Raw genomic sequence first — 20,848 nt, 5'->3', positions numbered from 1 at the left:
TCCCTGGGCTGCACACCATTATGTGTGACTTCCTGAAATTTGTAGCCAAATCAAGCATTCTCATATATGAGACGAATGATTCGACTAAACAGCATAAGGCTCTCGGAGTCCTAGCCAGCAGAACAGCATTGACGTAAAGTAGTGCGGGTACCGGAGTATAAGCAATTTTTGGCACATCATCTGTAACTGCAATCAAATGGGGGCATAGGATTTTGAAATATTAAATAAACAGAAGGGGTGCTAAAACAGACTGAGCCATTGAAAAGGTATCAGAAGTTTTACCCGCAGGACCATACTGCACTGCGGCTAATAAATTCTCATTCAAAACATGTAGGAATTTTACAATGGAGTTCTCAACACCCATATCCAACAACTTCCACAAAAGCTTAGTCCTGTTCACAGAATCAAAAGCTGTGGACGAATCCATAAATGGCAAGTACAGAGGGCAGTGCTTGGCAGACGTATATTTACTAAAAAATAACTGTAAATTTGAACATTGTTCCACTGTATCCTTTCCTGGACAAAAAACATATTGAAAAGGGGAAAGGGTGTTATTGTGACAAATCCAGTCTCTAATTAGCTGGAATATTACCCTGTCTATGACCATTACTGTGCAATCGATGAGAGAAATCGGACAATATCATTTAGGCATGTTCCTATCCCCTTTTTTTAAAGATAGGAACAATGTTCGAAAGTGTCAATGACATTGGTATATTATGGCAAAAGGAGTTGTTGAATACATTTACAAAGAAGGGGACCCATACGTCAATCTTGCATTTAAACAGGTCCATTGGGACCCTGTCAGGCCATGGCACTTTACTACCAAGGCTTTGGTGGACGGCGTCCTTAACATCCGGGAGTGTGATTTGCAAGCGTGGTGCTCCACGTAACCTGTCCCTCAGTAAGCTAGTTAATAACCTATCTTCAGCTATTTGGTGTATAGAGTTGAAATGTGCTACCCAAGCGAAACCAGTTATGTTACTGGTCAACAGAGGGTTAGCCGGAGTATCTCTCGTTGTAACTTAATACAAATTGTTTGACGTAGAACATACACACAACTCACACTTTATATGGAGCAAATCAGAATAATATGCTGGTTGTCTCTCCTGTATGCAGTCATAAGTCTGTTCCCACTGCGTGGGTTACAGCTGTTGTGGTAACCACATAAGGTTATTCCACCACAATCCATTCATATTGACCAAAAGAGCGCATTCAGGTTTCGGCTCCAGGCCCCATAGTTCTATTAAAGTTTACTACAGGTGGCGGAGTCTCAACTTGCATAACTTTAGGTACATGCACCTGTTACATGAGGTATTGCTCAAATGGTGGGCAAGGGATAAAGGCGGTAGGTAAGTTCACCTTTTTGTCAGGCTGTTCTTTGGCATCTTCCCTCCAGCATCTACTGTGTTGAGACTCCACCAAGATCTAAGATGTAGTGTTTTAAAGTAGGGCATGTGGGCATCCTTTTCCTTCTTTTTTTTCTTCTCCAAGTATGCTTACTCCTTTTAATCATCTGATTGCTTCTCATTCATCCGACCTGGTTTCCTATGTTTGCATTGCTGCCCCTTAGTTGTTACCTGCTGTGAGAGGATACAGAGGTTTGCTTACTTTCCCATCACCTCCTTGACCCCAGTGGGCGAAGCTTCTTGGGTAAGAGAATATCCAAGCACTCCCTTTTTTCTGACCAGCATACAAGGTATTGGCTGGATTCACTATAACTGAATAAAGCATTTTCCTTTATGGTGATCGATGTTTGTGTTATTTTGAGATTGTTACAACAGATTGAGGGGACAGAAAGAGGAAAGTGTAAATCGGGAAAAGATGTCAAAATTGCCATTGCTTAATCTGGAAGAGTAGACTTCATCATCTTCGTTTGGCTGAAGGCTAACAACTTGTATGTCTGGCGTGAGCTTTTCCGATGGGTTTGTGTAACTTATTCACACTTTAAGAAGTCTGTTTAGCTGCTCTGCTGTCTATAAGTGCGGAGGGATTTAGCATATAGTTTGCATGGGCAGGCAAGCGCATCTCCATGAACAAAGCGAATCATTGACATTCTTCAGTGAAATATTTTGTGCTTTCTAGCTAGATGTTGCTCACTCTGTTGCCCACACTGTTTTTAATACAAGCATGGCTCTTCTTTTTATTTTGCAGGGAAATCTTACCGGGTGCCAAATGTGATTACACTGTCCAAGTTCAGTTAAGGTAAAGTTGCACATTATTGCTGATTTCATGTATGTAGTAGAATGACTCTTAATGTATGTTCCCATTGTTATTTGTTATTGATGCACTGGCAAGATCATTTATTCTGCTGCCATTCTGTAATATACTTCTCAAATGGCTGTGAGGGCATGTTGAGTAATAGAGGTAATGGAGGAAAAAACTGATTGCAAGTTGGGGGGCAGCGAGTGAGGCAAAGCAGCACAGACCAACTGGACAGGGCCAGAAGTCATCCTCAGGATGCTGTCTTGGTGGTCTTCAGTGTATTTGATGGCTGACTTCAAGGATACTACCATAACTCATTAAATGAGGAATGCGCTGGCGGTTTGGAGTTATGCTAGTTTCATAATAGATATAAAGGGTAAGATTTCATGAAATCGTTCATATTACAAATAGTTTGGAAGCACATGTTTAGAGTGATAGATTTTTCTGAAGTAAAAGTGTCTAAATATACTAAACCTAATTCTGATGGATATTTCTTACTGCAGATTCCCCTCACCTTAGACTATCTCTCAAATGCCAAACTGTACCCAGTGAATGTTGTAGCAGCGCTCCTTCCTGCACACTTAAAGGTGGCGTTGTGCGGCTCCGCATACTGACGTCCGTTCATTTATTTCTGCGCCTCGAGACTGATCTGGAGCTCTGCTCCCACCTTTTCATCTGACTCCTAAAAGCCTTGAACAGTGTGCTTGGGAACGATGGCCCCACCAAAATCGACTTGATTCCAGCTGTACAGTGACTGCTGGAAGCAGATTGGGCCAGCACACAAGTGCCTTTGGTGCCTGCATTCCAGACACAACTCTGATACGTGTGATAAATGCCCCCTGACGCACCCAGGGATTCTAGACGGGAAGCAAAGTTCTATGTAGCAGATCACAACAGGCAGTCTTCATAAGGTCCCAGTCCCCCTCCAAGTCATGGGTTCCTGCGACCTCTCCACTTCCTGCTTGAAATATTCGGGTTAATTCAAGCGCAATTTTAAGAAAGCGAAGCTGGAGTCGAGCTCAACCATCCACTCTGATTCTAAAGAGAAGGTGCAAGTATGTCAAGATGCAAGTCGCACTTCCTTGAGGTCACTGGTCATGGAACCTATTCCTCAGCTGGTCCCTATGCGCCCCAAGATCTCTAGACCATGGTTGACTCTGCAGCAGATCGAGGCCTTGTAAAAAGGCCATGCTGTAATTCTTTATTTTGCTGTTAGCTTCCACTGGCCATGGATGTGCCCCATGGAACGGCAGGGGCTTTCAGTCAACTTGCCTACAGCAGTTCCTACTCTGGTAAAGTCTGTCCCTTTAGGACCTGTTCCCGAGCCCCTCCATACTGGTCACTGCCATCCCAACGCTGGTTCAGATGCCACTTGATGATCCGGCCTCACCACTCATGTCAGACCTCAAACTAATGTCGACTTGAGCTCTTGCGATGCCACACTATCAAATTTTAAAAGAGCAGCTGTTACTCAACTCTGATCCAGTGCCTTGGCTGTGTCTCATCTATCAGCAGATGCTCTATTTTCTTTTTGGTTTGGACTGTGATGATGTGCCGGAGCAGGATGCACTTTAAGATACTGGTGATGACAGTGAGGGAGATGAATTGCCCTTCCTCATTTTGCTGATGATGCCTTGTACCTTGATTTTTTTTTTTAACCCAAAAAACTGTTTTACGATGCCTCTCCTGACACAAAGCGAGACTTGTTGCATGGGCCACCAATGATGGAAGTACCTCATTTGCAGGGGTGGTTTCGAGGGCAGCCTACGTAATGCAATTACTGCTGACCTCCTTTAAGACTAAAACAAATATTTTTAAAGAAATTTTGAAGCCTGGGCCTGCAACATCTGAGCCCTTGCTCTCATTTGATCATTTAATGACTGGCTCAAAGTTACTCTATGGTCACCTGGTCCAAACCATGTTCTTGCCTACCTGTCATCAGGTAGATGGCCAGTCAAGATAGGCAAGCAACAGGCAACCTGGATTTTCTAACCTACCACCCTACCCCAGATTGTATCATTGTGCACGCCTTGACCAGAAAGGCGAGTCTTAACTAATTTCTGACCAGTCCCTTGAGTAGAGCATCCAAAAGGATTGATGCCTTTGGCAAGTATAGGCTTTCTCCTGCCAGTTTAGACGCCAGTTTAGCCATGAGATAGGTTAGCTCAGTCTGTCTGTTGAGCTGATATACACATCCCTTTAGGGCCATGGCCAGCAACATCTTGCCGGCCGTCCTAAAGGACCTTAGGGCATCTTTGGCTCAGACAATCCATGAAGCACATGACATAGCGAAGTAGATCATCCGCCCGGCTTGAATACTGCGCACTGCATGGGCAGTTCAGTTGGTACCAATGTAATGGTTCATAGACACGCCTGCATTAGATCAACGGACGTCTTACAGGCATTACTAATGAATATGCCCTTTCATGCGTAAAGGCGGTCTCCACTTTGCAACTCTGATCCCTTAATTCCTTCCTGCCGAAGGACCTAATCAAAATGCTCATGTTGGCTCAGGTTATTTCTACCCTGGGTGACTGGATGGTGCCCTTGGGCTTGCACAGTGCTTATTTTCAAATACCCGCTCTGCAGTTCTAGTGGCGTTACCTGAGGTTCAAGGAACACCTGGGATTCTGATTCCGACATCATGGAGCAACACAAGGACCAGGCGTGGAAAATCAGGGATGAACATTGAGGCATAAGAGTGAAGGAGTCTGTTTGTTGGAAGGATGTCAAGTGGGATTGAGGGATATGGAACGGTAACTAGGAGTGAGAATTCTGGGATGAAAAGGAAGTGAGGAGACAAGCTGTGGCTGTGCATTTGAGGTATAAAGATGAATGATGCATGATGGATGGATGAATGAAGTGATGACATTTGGCTCTGAGAAACGAGGAGCGAAAGGAAAAGAGGAGGGATGATGGTGTCCAAAAATGGATTCTGTACTAATGCCACTCCTTGCATGTGACCTTTATTTAGTGTTTGGTTTTATTCTACATACATTTGCCAACTAAATATTGACCTAGTGTATTTAAAATGGCAGTTTTGAGTTGGATAGAAAGGGACTTCGCGAGGCTGAGCGCTAACACCAACATTTAAATTGGTGCTGGTTGTAATATATTACAACCTTGCCAACGGGACACCAAACTGTTTTCACTCTAGAAAAATCGAAACTGGTGGCTTTGTCAGGCCACCTTTATGCTTACAGTTAATAACGGATCAGAAGGCCATTTACTGTGAAGTATGGTTACTTGTGTTCCCTCCAGGAAGTTCCTGAAGAGCCCTGGTTGAGCAATTTCTTCCAAAATAGCCTGGTCAATTCCATTCTTTGTAGCAACTTGTGGAATGAGTCACTGAAATACCTACATTTCCTCCACATAAAATTACAAAAGTAAATAAAAAAAAAAAATGTAAATACCTGCACAACGTTCCCCCCACCCCCTAGAATTGTGGAAGCTCCTAACCAGGGAGAGTGAAAGGGAACAGTCCAAAAACCGTTGTAGGTCTTAATCCCACTCAGACGTGTAAGCATTCCTGAAAATTGTAGGTGTTGAATGACCTGTTGGCGGTCTCAGTCCTTTTTTCTTGAAGGTTGATCACTTTAGCTGGCTGGTTCATTAATTCCCTTTACTTAGATCTCACATATACATGCAGATGCTCAGAAATGATTAATTAGGTTCATTTACGAAACCACTTAGCACCTCAATTTTTTCTTGTGAAACTTTCTTTGTCAAATAGCAGAATTTGATGTAATTGCCGAAACACTTTGACTAATAAAATGTGCAATTACTTCTAATCACATCTTTTTAAAGGCCCCACTTCGAGGTAATTGACTGCAAAACTAGAAGCACTTAAGCTTTTATGATGACTGACATATACTAATTCCCATTTGTTGCTGTATTATGATGTTGTTTAGATCAGTTCAGTAACTGGCTTTAGCGTACGCTAAACCCAGGCTTGCTCAGCAATTCTGCTGGCTGACTTGGACAGTCGCTCAATTCTAAAACTCCCAAATTGAACACTTTCTCTCCAAAACAATGAAATGGTGGCCAAGAGAGATCTGTGCATTGCTTTTTTCCATCATTTTGTTGTACGTTTAGTGTCTGTGACGTCCCACAGCCCCAACCCAAGTGATAGATACTTAGTGTAAAGTCCTTTTTAAAAGTGCAAAAAGATTCTGCATTAGGATCAAATAGAAAAAGATCTTGGAGTACGGCTGCACGTGTGCTTGACGATATTCCCTGCTTGAATCTGGGAGTAGCTGGGCCTTCGCTGTGGTGCTGAACGTCTGCTCTCCCATTTCAGAGTGTTATACTGTGGTTTGGTGCTTACCATCTCAGAAGCCGGGTCGGTAGTCTTATGAAACCAGTGGTTAGATGCATTCAGTGCCCTTCCTTTAGTAACATTGAGGAATAGTCTAATATGGCACAGGTTGTCATAGGTAGCCAGCGTAAACCATCCAAATGAGGCTTATAAGTTTTATGTGAAAGTCTTGTCTCTGCTTCTTCCCCTTCTTCGGCTTCCTCACTGTTGGTTAGACTTTTCCTTTAAAAAGTGAGGATCTTTTTATTTTACAAGGCATTCTTGTAGATCAGACATTTCTGCAATTATTCCAGGTCAGAGGTTAATGAATGTATTTCTTCACCGCTAGAGGTCACATAATTAAAGCTTTCACTGGCGTGGCATCATGCATGTTCATACAGTGCCATCTAGTGCACCACGGTTGTGCAACTGGGTAGAGAGCAGAGGGCTCTTGAACGTTACCATTTATATGCAGTGGGTCCTACTCACAAACTAGTGTTATAAAAAAATTTGAGAATTAAATTGGTCCAGTCGACCTCATTCATCCAACCCCAACGCATCTGTGGTCTCACCATCATTTAAGTCTTGTCCTGCCACAATAAATTTTACCCTACTTATCTCTCTCCACATACCCTTAGCAGACAGAGGTTAAAGGTGATTATGTGGGGGGCAGGAGTGAGGGGAGAAATTCAACCTCTGAAAGAGGTTCCCTTGTAGACCAGTCTTAATAGAGGAGTGAGAGGGACCTTGGAAAATGGGAAAAATTGAAATGATCATGCCTCATTTGGAAAATATGGAAAATACATAAGTGCATTGGTTATGCAAATACAATATTGTATGAATAATATTTCCTGGCTTTGTAGTTAGTTGCAGCTTAAATTCTGTTCTTGTTTTCTGTGGGTATTTATATATCTGTACCCTATAAATCGATTGCATACTTATCTGCTGTTCTTAGGATGCCTCAGTGAAGTGTAAGTTTGTATTTCCTCAGGCATGGACATCCTTGGTTATTCACATTAAGTTAAGGGCTGGTCAATCATTCTCTTGTTTTCAGGTTATATTTGGTTAGACATGCATATTAGCTGTGATCTCCCATATAATTTCAAATTTGGGCCATTTTTATGCTTGGGTAGATTTATTTTTAGGTCTCGCCTCTAGAACGCGTGCATGTGTGGTCTCAAAGCGAGACATGCTGTATCTGCTTCTGGACTTACCGCCCTGCTCATAGGCTTGCCATTAGCTGGCACCATTGTTGCTCCACTTTTAGGTCTCCCCATTTGTCATGGGCATGCATACGTCATGCCTCTTGTGGTGTTTAGCCCTCCCCAAGCACACCGCCCAACTACTTTTTAAGCATATCACACACATCACTGGGCACATCCTAGATGTCATTTTTACCTTTCACACAATGACTCCAGTCACGATTTCGGACCACCATTTGCTTGCTTTCCAACATAAAACAACACAAAGCGACGCACCTAACCACCTTACATGCATCCATCTATCGACCGTGGAACAAACTCAATTTTGAACACTTACAAACACAACTAACATCCAGTACAGATCTAAACCCAATAAATTCTGTTAAAAACTATACGAGTCGCTACAGGAAGCTTTTGATATCCGAATACCACTAAAAACGACACAATAGAACAAAAGAAAACAGGCACCTTAGGGAAATATAGAGATAAGAGATAACAAAACAAATTAGAAAGCTGCAACGTGCCTGGCTCAAAAAACAAACCCCAATCAAGACAAACTTCGACTACAGAAACTTTACAAATAATACAAGTCAGCTATCAAAAAAGCTAAGAAAAGGTATTTTCAGACAGAATTCAGAATGCTAAATTACAGATAAAGACTTCTCAAAAATTCTCAAAGAAATTCGGAAACCAAATTGCCTAGCAGCAGCTTATCCTGTTACTTAATATTTCACAGACAAACTAGCAGACCATTACACGGCCAAAGGAGACATTTTGGACTCCTATTTAAAACAAAGAAAAAGCACCAACACCAATCCTTTTTAGGTCTCGCCTGAGCCAGCGCGCATGTGCTGCTCTGCGAGGCTTCTAGTAAGCACTTTCAACTTAGAGCACACGCTCGGGCTTGTGCTTCTTTTTTGTTGCTCACACGTTATTGGCCTTTGCGTGCGTCTTTCTAAGAAAGACTGCACGCAATTGGCTAAAGGCGGGTGCATGTCCCGCCTTCTCGCTCCCCTGGCCTAGGGAGCTCGGGAGCGGGCAGCAGAGTGGCTGGGTGCCCGCTGCAAACCTCGCATTCCTTGCAGTGCGCGCGCACCGCGCTTGTTATACCTTCAAGTGAAACATGTCACTACTGTCTGCCTCAGAAAGGAACAGTCTTGAAATAGCCCCCTTGAGTATCCAGGATGCTCTCCTCAGCACCTCTGTAATGCTTTGGGGCCCCGTGAAGATCACACATGCCGGCAAGGCCCCGCGGCACCAATTGGCTCCCTGCTGCCCAGGGCACCTACTCTCACCAAGGCTGGTGGGTGACTGGTTGTTGCCCTGTGCATTCTGTAGGCTCCCCCCCCCCCTACCGCCCACCTCCCCAGATCTGCACACCATTCATCCCATTTTCAGAGGGGGGGCCGTGGCTGGTTCGGGTTCTTCACGAGGTGAGGTGAGGTCACTTTTTTCCATGGACCCACTCCCAGCCCTTCAAGGCATGCTCACATGTCCACTGCCCAGCTGCATCACCACGATGTTGACACGAAACATTAACACAGCCTTCGGTCCGTGCAAACGCCTCCGGTGCAAACTGTTCCATCTGTTTAGCAACGTGTGTCCGCACCGGCCTGGGTAGCGCCTAGCGAGTTTATTTCACCCTGCTTTCCGGCGTTTGTGTGAAACACCCTTTTTCTGTCCCTTCACAACCCATCCCGGCTGCGGGGGGCTCTCTTGAAAGATTCTGGTGGGTTTGGCGCAAACACTGACCTTTGCTTGCTGCTAAATATAGGCTGACATTTCGCCATCCCTGCACATTCACGTGTTATTCTCTGCAAATGTGTTTGGAAGCCAGCGAGCTCCTCGCATGGGGAAGGCCCGAGGTGACCCCTCCTTTCTGCCCAGATCTCTAGTGTGCTTCACAGGGGTCACTTTTCCCAGCTAGAGCGGCGCAGAGACATATGCAGAATGGGTGGATGTGCTCCTTGTATGATTGGATGAATGTGTGAGTGAGTGAACACATGTTCATCTCGGCTGCAGCTCACGCAGGCCAGTTCATGACGGTCTGTGCGTAAACCCAGACAATGGGCGGCACAGGCTCGAGGACCGCTGTACGAGACATTAAACTGCAATATTTATTACACCAGTTGTGGTTCAATATAGAGTAATATTTCGAACGTGTACCGTTTGTTTTCCTCCAACAAGTGCCAGAAAGAAGCGATGTGGTCACGCCTGTCACAAACTCCTGTGGCTCCCAGGTGAAAAGCATGTCACAGGATTAAGGTGCATTAGGAGAGCTGTGACTGAGTCCAAGTCGGGTTCTCAGCACCCAGTGCTGAAAATAGACCCCCAGGGCTGTGCTAATCTGGTAAATGGGTTTAAATTGACACCATCTAGTGGTCCCCTGCACCAGAGTTTGCAAGCAGGCTTCAGCGGGCTCCTTTTCTCTTGCTCCATGTTGGATGCTTGCAGAGCAGTTGTTAGCTGTAAGTGTGCTGCATGGCTAAACACTTTTAAGGTCCAAAAGGCGAGACCTATTGGCTATGCCAATGCATGTTTAAAACGAGAATCCAAGAATACTCTAAACCATACTCTCCATTTCTTCCAACACATTTCACACAATGAATGTATGGACCTGGTCAAAGCAAGCAGGCCTGCCAGCAGCCCTTCTGACCCGTGTCCACCGTAAACCTTCAAGAGAGTTCTTCAAACAGCTTCTGCTGCCACACCAGTAAGAAAAGTCATCAAGAATTCCTCAACTACAGGAATATTTCCAGCAGAACTCAAAAAAACCTACATACACCCATTACTAAAGAAAACAAACCTGGACCCGCTGAACCCTGACAACTACAAACCGATTACAAATGGAATTTTTCCTGTTCAAACTGATAGAAAGAGCAGCATCCACCCAGATGCCCCAATTCACTGAAGATAATGCCTTACTTTCAGCCTTCCAAACTGGATTCTGTCCACAGAATCTGCACTTGTTATCATCTGGGATGACCTTAAGAACACAGTTGATCGCTTTGGGGTTGCTGTGCTACTTCTCTTGGACCTCTCTGATGCCTTTCACACGATTGACCTTGACACTCTGATATAAAGACTGTACAAAGCCAGCATAGAGGGGACTGCTCTAGACTGGATCACATCCTACCTTCACAACAGAACTAATGTCATCCATACACCCCCTTTCTCGTCCAAACTGTACTTCACAAAAGCATGGGTCCATCAAGGCTCTATCATCTCGCCCATGTTTTTCAACATGTACATGATGTCATTACCAACACTGATCAATCAATTTCACCTCACATGCTATAACTATGCAGATGACAAGCAAATACTCCTTCAATTGGAATGCCCCAAAGACATTGGAAATTCACCAATTTTCACTTGTCCCAGAGCCGTGGATCAATAGATGACGTGGAGCCATCTCAAATTGAATGCTTCCAAAATGGAAATACTCACGTGTGGCAGTTGGAAAAATTATGACCCACTTGTCGCTTGGCCGATGATCTGGGAATACCGGCTAAAGTATAGAAGGGACTAAGAAACCTCGAAATGACCATGGACTCCAAGCTATCAGTGAATGCCCAAGTGGACACACTAGCAAGATCAAGGTTAGTTACTATAAAAACTCTGCTACTAATCTTCCCCCACGTTCAACAAAGAAACCTCCACTCTAAGTGGCACCTCGCCTCAAAATGCCAACGTACAAGGAAAAAAAACACGGGAGGCACATCCTTCTCTGTTCTAGCAGCCAAAGTATGTAACTCCCCCCGCATCATAAGATCCACGGATAACTTCATTATCTTCAGAAAACTACTCAAGAATTGGCTCTTCCCCCACGTAACCACCATACACAAACAGAAATATACAGCATATCCCTCTATAAATAAGCATTTATTTGGACTATAGATATGTACCTATATATGTGTATTGCTTTGTATGAATGTGCATAGTAATAATATTTTTTTAAATCTATTTGTTAGTTCCGCTTAACAAATGTATATATTACTGATGGTTACATTATTATGTTTTTAACATTTATATAAGTGACTGCATACATTTGTAAATCTTTTATCATAACTATTTATCTAAAATTACTTCACTATTGAATTACAAAAAAATAACATTAATTTAAAGTACAACACTTGAAAGACAGTTTATTAAATGCATTTTTAATCTACAAATACTACCTTCCTTATGCATATATACACCTTCCATACACTTATGTTTCTATATATTTATTATTTTTCTTCTAATTCAGCATATCCAAGGCACTACCTTATTTCTCACCATATACTGCTCTCAATATATCCTCTACCTCAACTCTGACTCCTCTCAAACCTCATTCCACTACTTTTTCCAGTGCACTACCCTATCTCTCACCCTATACCTCTATCAATATTTCCTCAACCTCCACACTCTTTCATTCCATACCACTACTATGATCCCTAAAATAACCCTTTTGAGACTCTTCCCTCCTCTACCCGTCCTTGTATCGTTTTATATCTCCTTTACTATTCAGATCTCCCAAACAAACCATTCTAAACCCTTACCTCTGACTCTTACCCCTCCACCTTTTCCGAATGGCAATGATACGAATGACTGAAAGGGGGTGGGGAGTGCCCAGGAATTTGTGGAGAGCATGGAATGGCTCGATTGAATGCAACCCGGAAAGAGTGGCTTGCGTGTGCGACACACGTGTTCTCCTTAATACAGACACACCAGATTTATTACCCTTGGATTTTAACCTGTCGTGATATCTTACATTGCATGTATATGCTTACTCAACTTGTATATTGCTGTCTGCTGCTTTATGGTTGCAAAACTTTACAAAACTATAAAATAAGGTTATTTAAACAAAAATTCAATTACCTTCAACGTCTCAATGCTGCTAACAACTCAAATCTGCCCAGTGAGAAAACTGATCTTTGAATATGAGCATATAATTGGAAAATTCTCTAGCATGCAGTGCCAACACGGTCTACTGCTACTTCATCCCATGGCTGCCTTGGAAGGCTGATTCCTATTCTCCACAGAGGATGTCCTGGCCTTATGCACCTTGTAACTACACCTACAATCAGCCCTTGATGCAAAACAACCTATCCACGTAACTGAGATGAATTATTTCTTGAAGGCACTTTTAAAAAAGGAGGCGTTTTTTGCATTTTACTGAAACAGTCTTCCAATGGCTGACTTATAATGGAAGCCAGAAGAGCATTCCAGAGCCTGGATGTGAGAAAAACAAGAGTGGCCTCCACTTCCTGCTCTTTTGATTTTGGGCACCACTAGAAGTTCCTGGTTGCTAGAGCTAATGGCTCTTCCTGAATTGTAGGGGGTTAGCACGGATCCTACTTTGCAGCCAAGACCTGGAACAAACTCCCCCTTAATCTCTGACGAAGACTGACTGCACCAGTTCAGAAAGAACCTCAAGACCTGGCTCTTCGAATTACCTAAACGGAGCTGCTCGCACCCCCTCCCTCAGCGCCTTGAGACCCTCACGGGTGAGTAGTGTGCTTCACCAACTTTGATTTGTTTGATTGATTGAGGGATCGAGTGATAGATTGGCCTTTTCCACGGATGGCACGATGTGCGATACAGAGCACTTTTAAGTGAATTCTTTTTTGAACTGGTGGCCAGTGCAGGGCTACAAGGGCTGGTCTGGCTAATTGATGCTTCAGTAGTTTTTGAAGATTTCTTGGGGCCGACATTTAGTACCACTCGGGGCCTTTTCATCACATATTTCTGTCTCCCAAGATAAAGGGAGTTGCCGTAACCAAGGCGAGAGTTAATAAGATTCTACACCACTATCCTTTTAGTAGGGAAAGGTAGCATCTGTAAGAATTTCCTTAGAGATCTTAAAATGTCTGCATGAACCTGCCAATTTTTGGACTTCTGTCTCCATCGTGAGCTTGTCTTCTATTCCAGAAGCCTAGGCTTTTTACGGCTTGGGCTGGCTTAGTGCTATCGCCCAAATAGTCTGGCCATGAGAGTTCCTGCTACCTACAGATATTATTGCCTACCACCAAAACCTCAGTTTTCTCCCCCTTGAGCTTTGGTCCACTGCTGGACATCCACTCTGTGACCTCCCTGAGGCAGGAGTTTAGTTGGGAGATAGTTTAAGTGGTGTTGGGAGTAAGGGTCAGGATAACCTGCTTAGGACACTAGTGAAAACCAATGTGAGTGAACAGTTTCAGCCAAGGGAGGTACATACAAGTTAAACAATGTGAAGCTAAACAAGGAACGTTTAACAATGCTAATGACCTCATGTAGAGGCAGGATGTCTGTAACCTATAAATCACATCTATTTTTTTCCTGCTACATCTGAGTGTAAACTCATCCCTTATGCACTCTTCTAATTGAGCCCCAAAATTGCAGTTAGAAGCTGCCTTTCTCAAGGATGTAACATACTCATTCACACTCATTAGCATACTATTATCTCATGCCAAAATGATGATGTTCCAGAATAGTGCTAACCATAGGTAGGTACTGAAGGTCCAACTTCTTCATACACATGCCAAACTTATTCCACTCATTATCCTGATCCCAAATCTAGAAGATTTTCAAAAACATCCTGCACCTCACAACCCAAAGAGTGTAACAATAAAGAACTTTTTCTTTCAGTAGAGAGATTACCTCACATACTGTAGAATGATTATCAGAAAGAATTTTTCCACTTGGACCATATGACAGGCGGTTCATCAGGAGCAGAGAGGAACAAGGGTGAAGGAATAACATTCTGCCTGATGAAAAACTAAACACAGTGCACACTAAGTACAGAACACAAATTCAGAATACAATATTACGTCACTGAAACAAAAGGTAAGTTGGTCGCCAGAAATCACAGGTCTGAATAATCAGGTCCCTAGTACCTATGAAATCTGCCAATCGCTGTTGAAACTACTCAGACAGCAAAGTAAAGGAAATGCTTAAAACCAGCACAATTGGCTGTTTCCACTGATATGGGGCATGCCTATCGCTTGAGGTCACAGGAAAAGAATGAAAATAGACATCCTTGTGATCAGTGTTATAAAGTATAGAAACCATAAACAGGTTCAAGTAGGTTCTTTAATTATGAGCATCTCATACAAAAACCTATAGTATCCAAGACCAGCTGCAACTAATGTCTGGAACTACAGCATAGCACATCACAAAATTTGGAATCCCACTACATTCTTTCCCTTGTATCTAGCATCCTGGTAAGATTCACAGTAATGCTTGATACCACGGAAGGCACCCATATCGTGATTTTCCTAGGACTGTTTAACATTCTCTTTTCAGGACATTAATTTCAGTTTGGGTAGGGTCATTGTGTAATTTCCAGAATTTTGTATCATGTGTGTTTTCTGTTGTCTGTGTATTCAGCTCTACCATTTCTGTCGTTTCTCTGTGCCTGCTTACAGTTGGGTTGCATAGTCATTGCCTGGCTGTTAACTCCTTCCTCCCCCTTGTTTTCCTCCTCACACCCCCTCCACCCCATGCTGAATGTGAACTCTGGTGGTATCCCAACAATCAACATTTGTGACATTGTCTATATATTCACAGGTCTGATTGTTGGAAGCCACCCATATTGTGATCTCCTGGGTAGGCATTTTGTTTAATATTATCAAATTCCACCGCTCCCTCCTCCACCCCGGGTAATTAATTGCTTGAACCCCAATAGGGTCCAGCTGGGCTGCTGTCACTTTTATTTCTTGGTTGTAGGATATAATGTGGATGTTAACTCAGTACAATATTTCCTGGTTTGCTGCTGTATGGGTGTCAATTTCCTTATTCTATATTACTAAGTAATTGCCCCTCTAAGAGTTGACCGCAGTTTCTTTGCTTTGCCCTATTGGGCGAGTTCTTTATGATGGTTGCTGCAGCCTGGAAACGTGATGTGATGTGCATTTTGCCTTTTATTGTGAACTTTAATTTGGCTGGGTACATAGCATATTTAATTCCCAAGGATTGTAGTCTCTATTTGGCCAAATTTTCTTTTCACCTCAAGGACATTTTGTGTAAAAAGTGATCACTGAACCATTATGGGTGATTTCTTCTGTTTTTCTTGACAATTAAAGTATTTTGTCACAATCTCTATAGTTGAGAAGTTTGGCAATTCGCAGCCTTGGTGGTGCTCCTGGAATTAAGTGGGGTGCCAGAAAATGGTATGTGCGGTTGACCATGAACATTTGCAACAGGTTCTCATGTCCAAATATGTCCTTCAGGATATCGTCAACATATTTCTCAGGTTTGCCCTTTACATAGTTTCTGAAGCTCCAAGTATTAGGAGATACTTTCTTCTGGACCTCCCTTCAAGATATTAATTTTCTTGCTCGATGCATTCCAATTGGGCAGCCTCAACCTTTTGTGCCTTCATCATCCCTGCCATACTGTCTTCCGTTTCTGAAATGTGCCTCTCTGCCATGTTTATCCTTGTATGTTGGTCACCTCTGCGTTCTCAGAGATCATCCAGGAAGCGGGTAAAAGTGTCTCTTTTGCTGTCGATGGATGCCAAACTGACCCTCATTTCTAGCAAGAGTACTCCAATTTATCAGTCAGACAACATTTCATATGCTCCTGCAATTTTATCAAGATTACCCCACCTTGCTGTTGCGTCCTCCCCAGCCCGGGTATTTACCAATGACTACGCCACACATACAGCTTAGTATAACACATATTTATTCTTCTGCATCTAACTGCGAACTCAACATTCTCAACCTCCATTCACTTCACTGTGCTAAGTTTGAGCCACCATGCCTCATAATTCCACTACTCTACTCAACTAGAGCCAAACATTTGAGGTGCAGGAAGTGCAGGTTCGATTATATAGGTGTTCAGTTCCTGTGAGCAAGGTTTTAGTAACTTCGTTTTTTTGCACCACATTCTTAATGAAATTCAGGATTCTGGAGGTAGGAAAGCCTCAGTGAGAACATGTAACACATTATGGGCTATTAACAAAAGAAAAACTGTCTAATCTGCACCCTTTCCCTGCAAACAGTATTATGACAAAAGCTGCTTGTATTCATCTAACCAACTACAACCCACATAATTTCATGCCACATAATTGCAATTCAAGAATGTAAGAAATCAAAAGCGCCTTCTACATCCATTTTGATTAATGGCAGAAACACGTAAGATATGATGTGCAAATACTGAACTTTGAGATACTTGCTGGGAAAAATGTACTTCCTGTGCAACTTACTTTTAAGATTTTACCTGTGATCATGGGGTCTTTTCCTGCATGCCACGTTGCATATAATTCAGAGCGTCCCTGATTCCTCCTTGAGCTACCTCTCTCCAGCCCGAGAGGTTGGTCTTGCTTTCCTCCAGTCATCCTATCATCTTTGCCAAGCATAACTTCTGTAAACGACAGCTCCTACTCCGCCATGTTTTACCATTTGAGCTCCCTGGGAAGTAATCAGTTGCACATGTGGAAGAGAAAGGACAAAATGAATGGTGTGGATTCGACTCGACTATTTGGAGATGTTTTGGCTAAGCAGGAATAGACGCATAATAACTAGACTTTTAAATGTTTTGGAGAACACTGCAGGGTGTGCCACCACTTCAAGGTAACCCTCGTGCATCATGTTTTTCTGCTACATGGGCATTTGTGGCTACGTTTTTCAAGCCACTGGTGACCCTTGAGCACTAGTAGTTTTGCTCTTGCTTAAATGTCAACGACTGAAGTGAAGGAAGTGCAGGTTTCATTATATGGGTGTTTAGTTCCTGTAAGCACGGTTTTAGTAACTCAGTTTTTTGCACGGCGGGCTTAATGAAATTCAGTATTCTGGAGGCGGGGAAAGCTCAGTGAGAACACACGTAACACATTATTGGCATTTAACAAAAGAAAAACTGTCTAATCTATCTCCTTGACCCAGTATTCTGTCCAAAGCTCCTTGTCCTTAAATAACCAACTGTAAACCTTAAACCCTACTTTATTTTGGATCAGCTGTAAATACGTCACATGTGTGACTATCTTTGCAGTTGGAGTAAGGGAGTTGCACAGTAGTGTATTACCATATGGTTTCATAAACCTCTGTTCAGGCTGCAGGCAAACCTACTGAACCTGCGTACTCTGCTCCCTTTTGATAAACACATTCTGGGCTTTCACTGTTTCAGCAGTTTTTTTGCTTTTATTTCATCTTACGAGCTGTTACACTGAAATATGAACTCTGCTGATACAATATTGTTTTAAATCTAGTGGGCCAGATGTGCAGAAGCAGCAAATGCAAGTTGACTGGGCACTGCTCCATGGTAAACACTGCTCTGGCCTCCGGGGCCTTCCTTCCTCCAATAATACCAGTATTTTGCAGCACCATGGGTGGCTTTCATAGGCTGTGTTTACAGGATGCTGGTTGGTAGAGTCTGTGAATACCAATTCTGCTAACTTTTCTCATAGCACGAGACGCGATATTGAGTGTGATTTGTTTAATTGTTTGTGGTGGTTTCATATATATTTTAAGCACTGCTGAATAGGCAGACACAATTTATACAAGCAAAAGTTTCTCACAGCTTCAGCACAGAGCACGAAATATCAGATTCTAGGCTTTGGTGTTACGGTTACCTAATTTTTATAATGCATTGGGAAGGAGATGTGGCCTTGCAGCAAGTGCTGAACCTTTGAAACCTGAGAATTGTGGGATCAAAGCACTGTACCACAAAATCAAGACACCCCAAAATGTCTCAAACATTGTTCCCCCATAGTATTGGATAGGGGACGGTGTTAAACCTCAGTTTCATGTCGCAATGTGTCCCCATATCTGATAGACTTCTAGTTGCAGTTTCCTTACCATTACATTTCCCAGGCGTCAGGCTGGATCCAGAAACTTTTTCTGAGCAATACCCCTTATGTGCGCTGTCGGGTGGCTCCATTTGGCTCCGCGTGATGTCGTCGGCATCAGTTAAGACGTTGCTGTACCTATATAGGCACCGCCCAGGCGCGAGGACGTCAGTTCTTTTCTTTCAGTGCCAGTTAAGCGCCAATCCGGAAAGAGCTACCCCTCTGTTGCTTTTTGGCATGCTTTTTCTAGACTTTTGTCGAATTCTGATTTTTTTGATGTGTGTGAGGGATGTTTTCGAGGAGGATAGGTTTCAAGCCATGTGGTGCCTGTCACTGCATGATGTCGGTTACTGACCCCCACCTCGTCTGTTTCTGGTGTCTCGAGCGTGATCACGACTTAGTCGTGCTCGGACTGCCGGGCCAGGGCTCTGAAGGCTTTGAGAGAGCGGGCAATGAAGCTCCTCGAGGCCTGGCAGTCGACACCATCGAGCGAGAATCCGCAGAGGTCCCTGTCCTGATCGAAGAAGAGGAAGTCGCGGGACCGCTCCTGGAGCCCAAAGTCCTCTTTTTTCCACTCAAGGTCTTCGGGACACTCGGAGAACAGGCATAAGAAGAAGAGGTAAGGAACGGGGACGAGAGAGGTAAGGAGCACCAACGCTCTAGGCATAGTTCCGTGGAGCCTACGTTGACTTCGCGCCTCCTTCCCTTTCCAGGACCCAGAGCGACCCCTGCTCAGATAATAGATTTACAAGGCCATGCGCCGTGTATTTGAGCTCGCTGACCCCGCTGGTGAGCCTTCGACCCTGCTGGGTCGGAAGAGGCATCATTGTGTTCAACGCTGTCTGCTCCGTTCCTGGCCACAGTGGAGTCTCGTGGATACGATCCCAGATCTGGGTCGACGCTGGTCGTGCCAACGCGACCTCCTCTGGCGTCGGACCTGAAGTCGGTGCCTGCGGCGCCGCCAGTGCCCATTGACAGTGCCAGCACCATCCTCAGCCCCAATGACACGGAGCCGGAACAACGTCGCTCAACACCGATTGAACCCAGCAGTTCTATGCTGTTGCCTGAGCTCTTTGAATATATGCTAGGCAGAATGGGAAGGGTCTATGGACCCTCTAGAACACCAGAATGACTCTGCAGAGCATTTGGACTGGTATAGGGAGCTTGCAAAAGCCATTGGACTGAACACTTCTCCATATACTGGTTGTCCTCCACGGGGGAGGGGGCATTTTATGCCATAGTGGTAAAAAGGGCAGCTGAGGTCATTAGACTGGAGTTGCCCTCAGTGCAGGACTAATCTCCTGGGACTTCCATTTCTGAACCCCTTTTGCTCATTAATGAGGCTCTTACAAACGTCCTTCTAGGCACGTGGTCCAAGCCTAGCACAGGGGCTCCTGTGAATAGAACGATAGCACGCCGCTATTGCCCAGCACTTGGTGATCTGAAGTTCCTCAGCCAACATCCCACCCCTGAAAGTTTGGTGGTTCAGGTCTCTACTTCCCAGGGCGAGTTTCCTTTCGCCCCTCTGGATAGGGAATCCAAGAGGATTGATGCATTTGGGAAGAAATTGTTTTCTACCTCCAGCCTGGCATTGCGGTCGGTGAATACTGCATGCTTATTGGGCCATTTCTCAAACTCTCATTGGGAGATGGTTACGCAAGTGCTGTCACAAGTCCCAGAGGAGGCCCGGGCTGTGCTCTCCCAAGCAGTCAAGGGTGAGAGAGATGCAGCAAAATTCACCCTATCGTGTGGCCTAGATATGACCGATTCGCTGGGCATATCGATTGCAACGACTGGCCTTGATGCGCCATGCCTGGCTTAGGACAACTGCGTTCTTGGGTGATGTCCAGGCTAATCTGACGGACATGCCCTTAGATGGAATCTGTCTTTTTGGGGAAAAGGCAGATTCGGCCCTGGTCAGGTTCAAGGATTCTCGAGCAATAGAAAGATCCTTCTGCCTCTCCTCGACTCCTTGTGGCCACTCTTCCTTTCGCCCCTTTTGTGGCACCAGAAGGGGTTTCCAGCTGCGTCAGCCCTATCCCAGCCACCGACCTGCATAGACTGCAGAAGCCGTACGGGGGCGTGGACGCGGTGCATTCCTATCCAGGAATGGAGGTCAGAAGTAGTCGGGCACCCTACCCCCGGCAGCCGCAGCCTCCAAGCACTCTTAGTTTTAGTCTGCAAGAACACACTACCCAGTCAGCGGGAGAATTTGTCATCTTCTCCCCCACTGGAGATCCATAACATTGGACAAGTTGTCTGCGGCTATTCTCTGACTTTCCTTTCTTTTTTTCCTCCCATTCTGCCAAATCAGGAATGGATGACAGAGGATCATCTGAAATTGCTCCAAGAGGAAGTAAATGCGCTCTCGGCTAAAGGAGCTATAGAAATAGACAGTGG

General features: G+C 44.2%; 1 protein-coding gene across 2 annotated transcripts in view; it reads left to right on the top strand.

The window, feature by feature from the left end:
• Window positions 1–20,848, top strand: part of PIAS3 (protein inhibitor of activated STAT 3) — a 291,739-nt gene that overhangs the window by 138,285 nt on the left and 132,606 nt on the right. For both annotated transcript variants that reach the window (XM_085639510.1, XM_085639509.1), the window contains exon 4: window positions 2,152–2,202. In XM_085639510.1, coding sequence (XP_085495636.1) covers window positions 2,152–2,202 — 51 coding nt within the window. The remainder of the gene's footprint in view (window positions 1–2,151; window positions 2,203–20,848) is intronic.

Source organism: Triturus cristatus, chromosome 12 (genome assembly GCF_964204655.1).
Source record: "Triturus cristatus chromosome 12, aTriCri1.1, whole genome shotgun sequence".
NCBI classification, from domain to species: domain Eukaryota; kingdom Metazoa; phylum Chordata; class Amphibia; order Caudata; family Salamandridae; genus Triturus; species Triturus cristatus.
The sequence above is the reverse complement of the archived record's forward strand: the minus strand, read 5'-3'. Positions and strand labels throughout refer to the sequence as shown.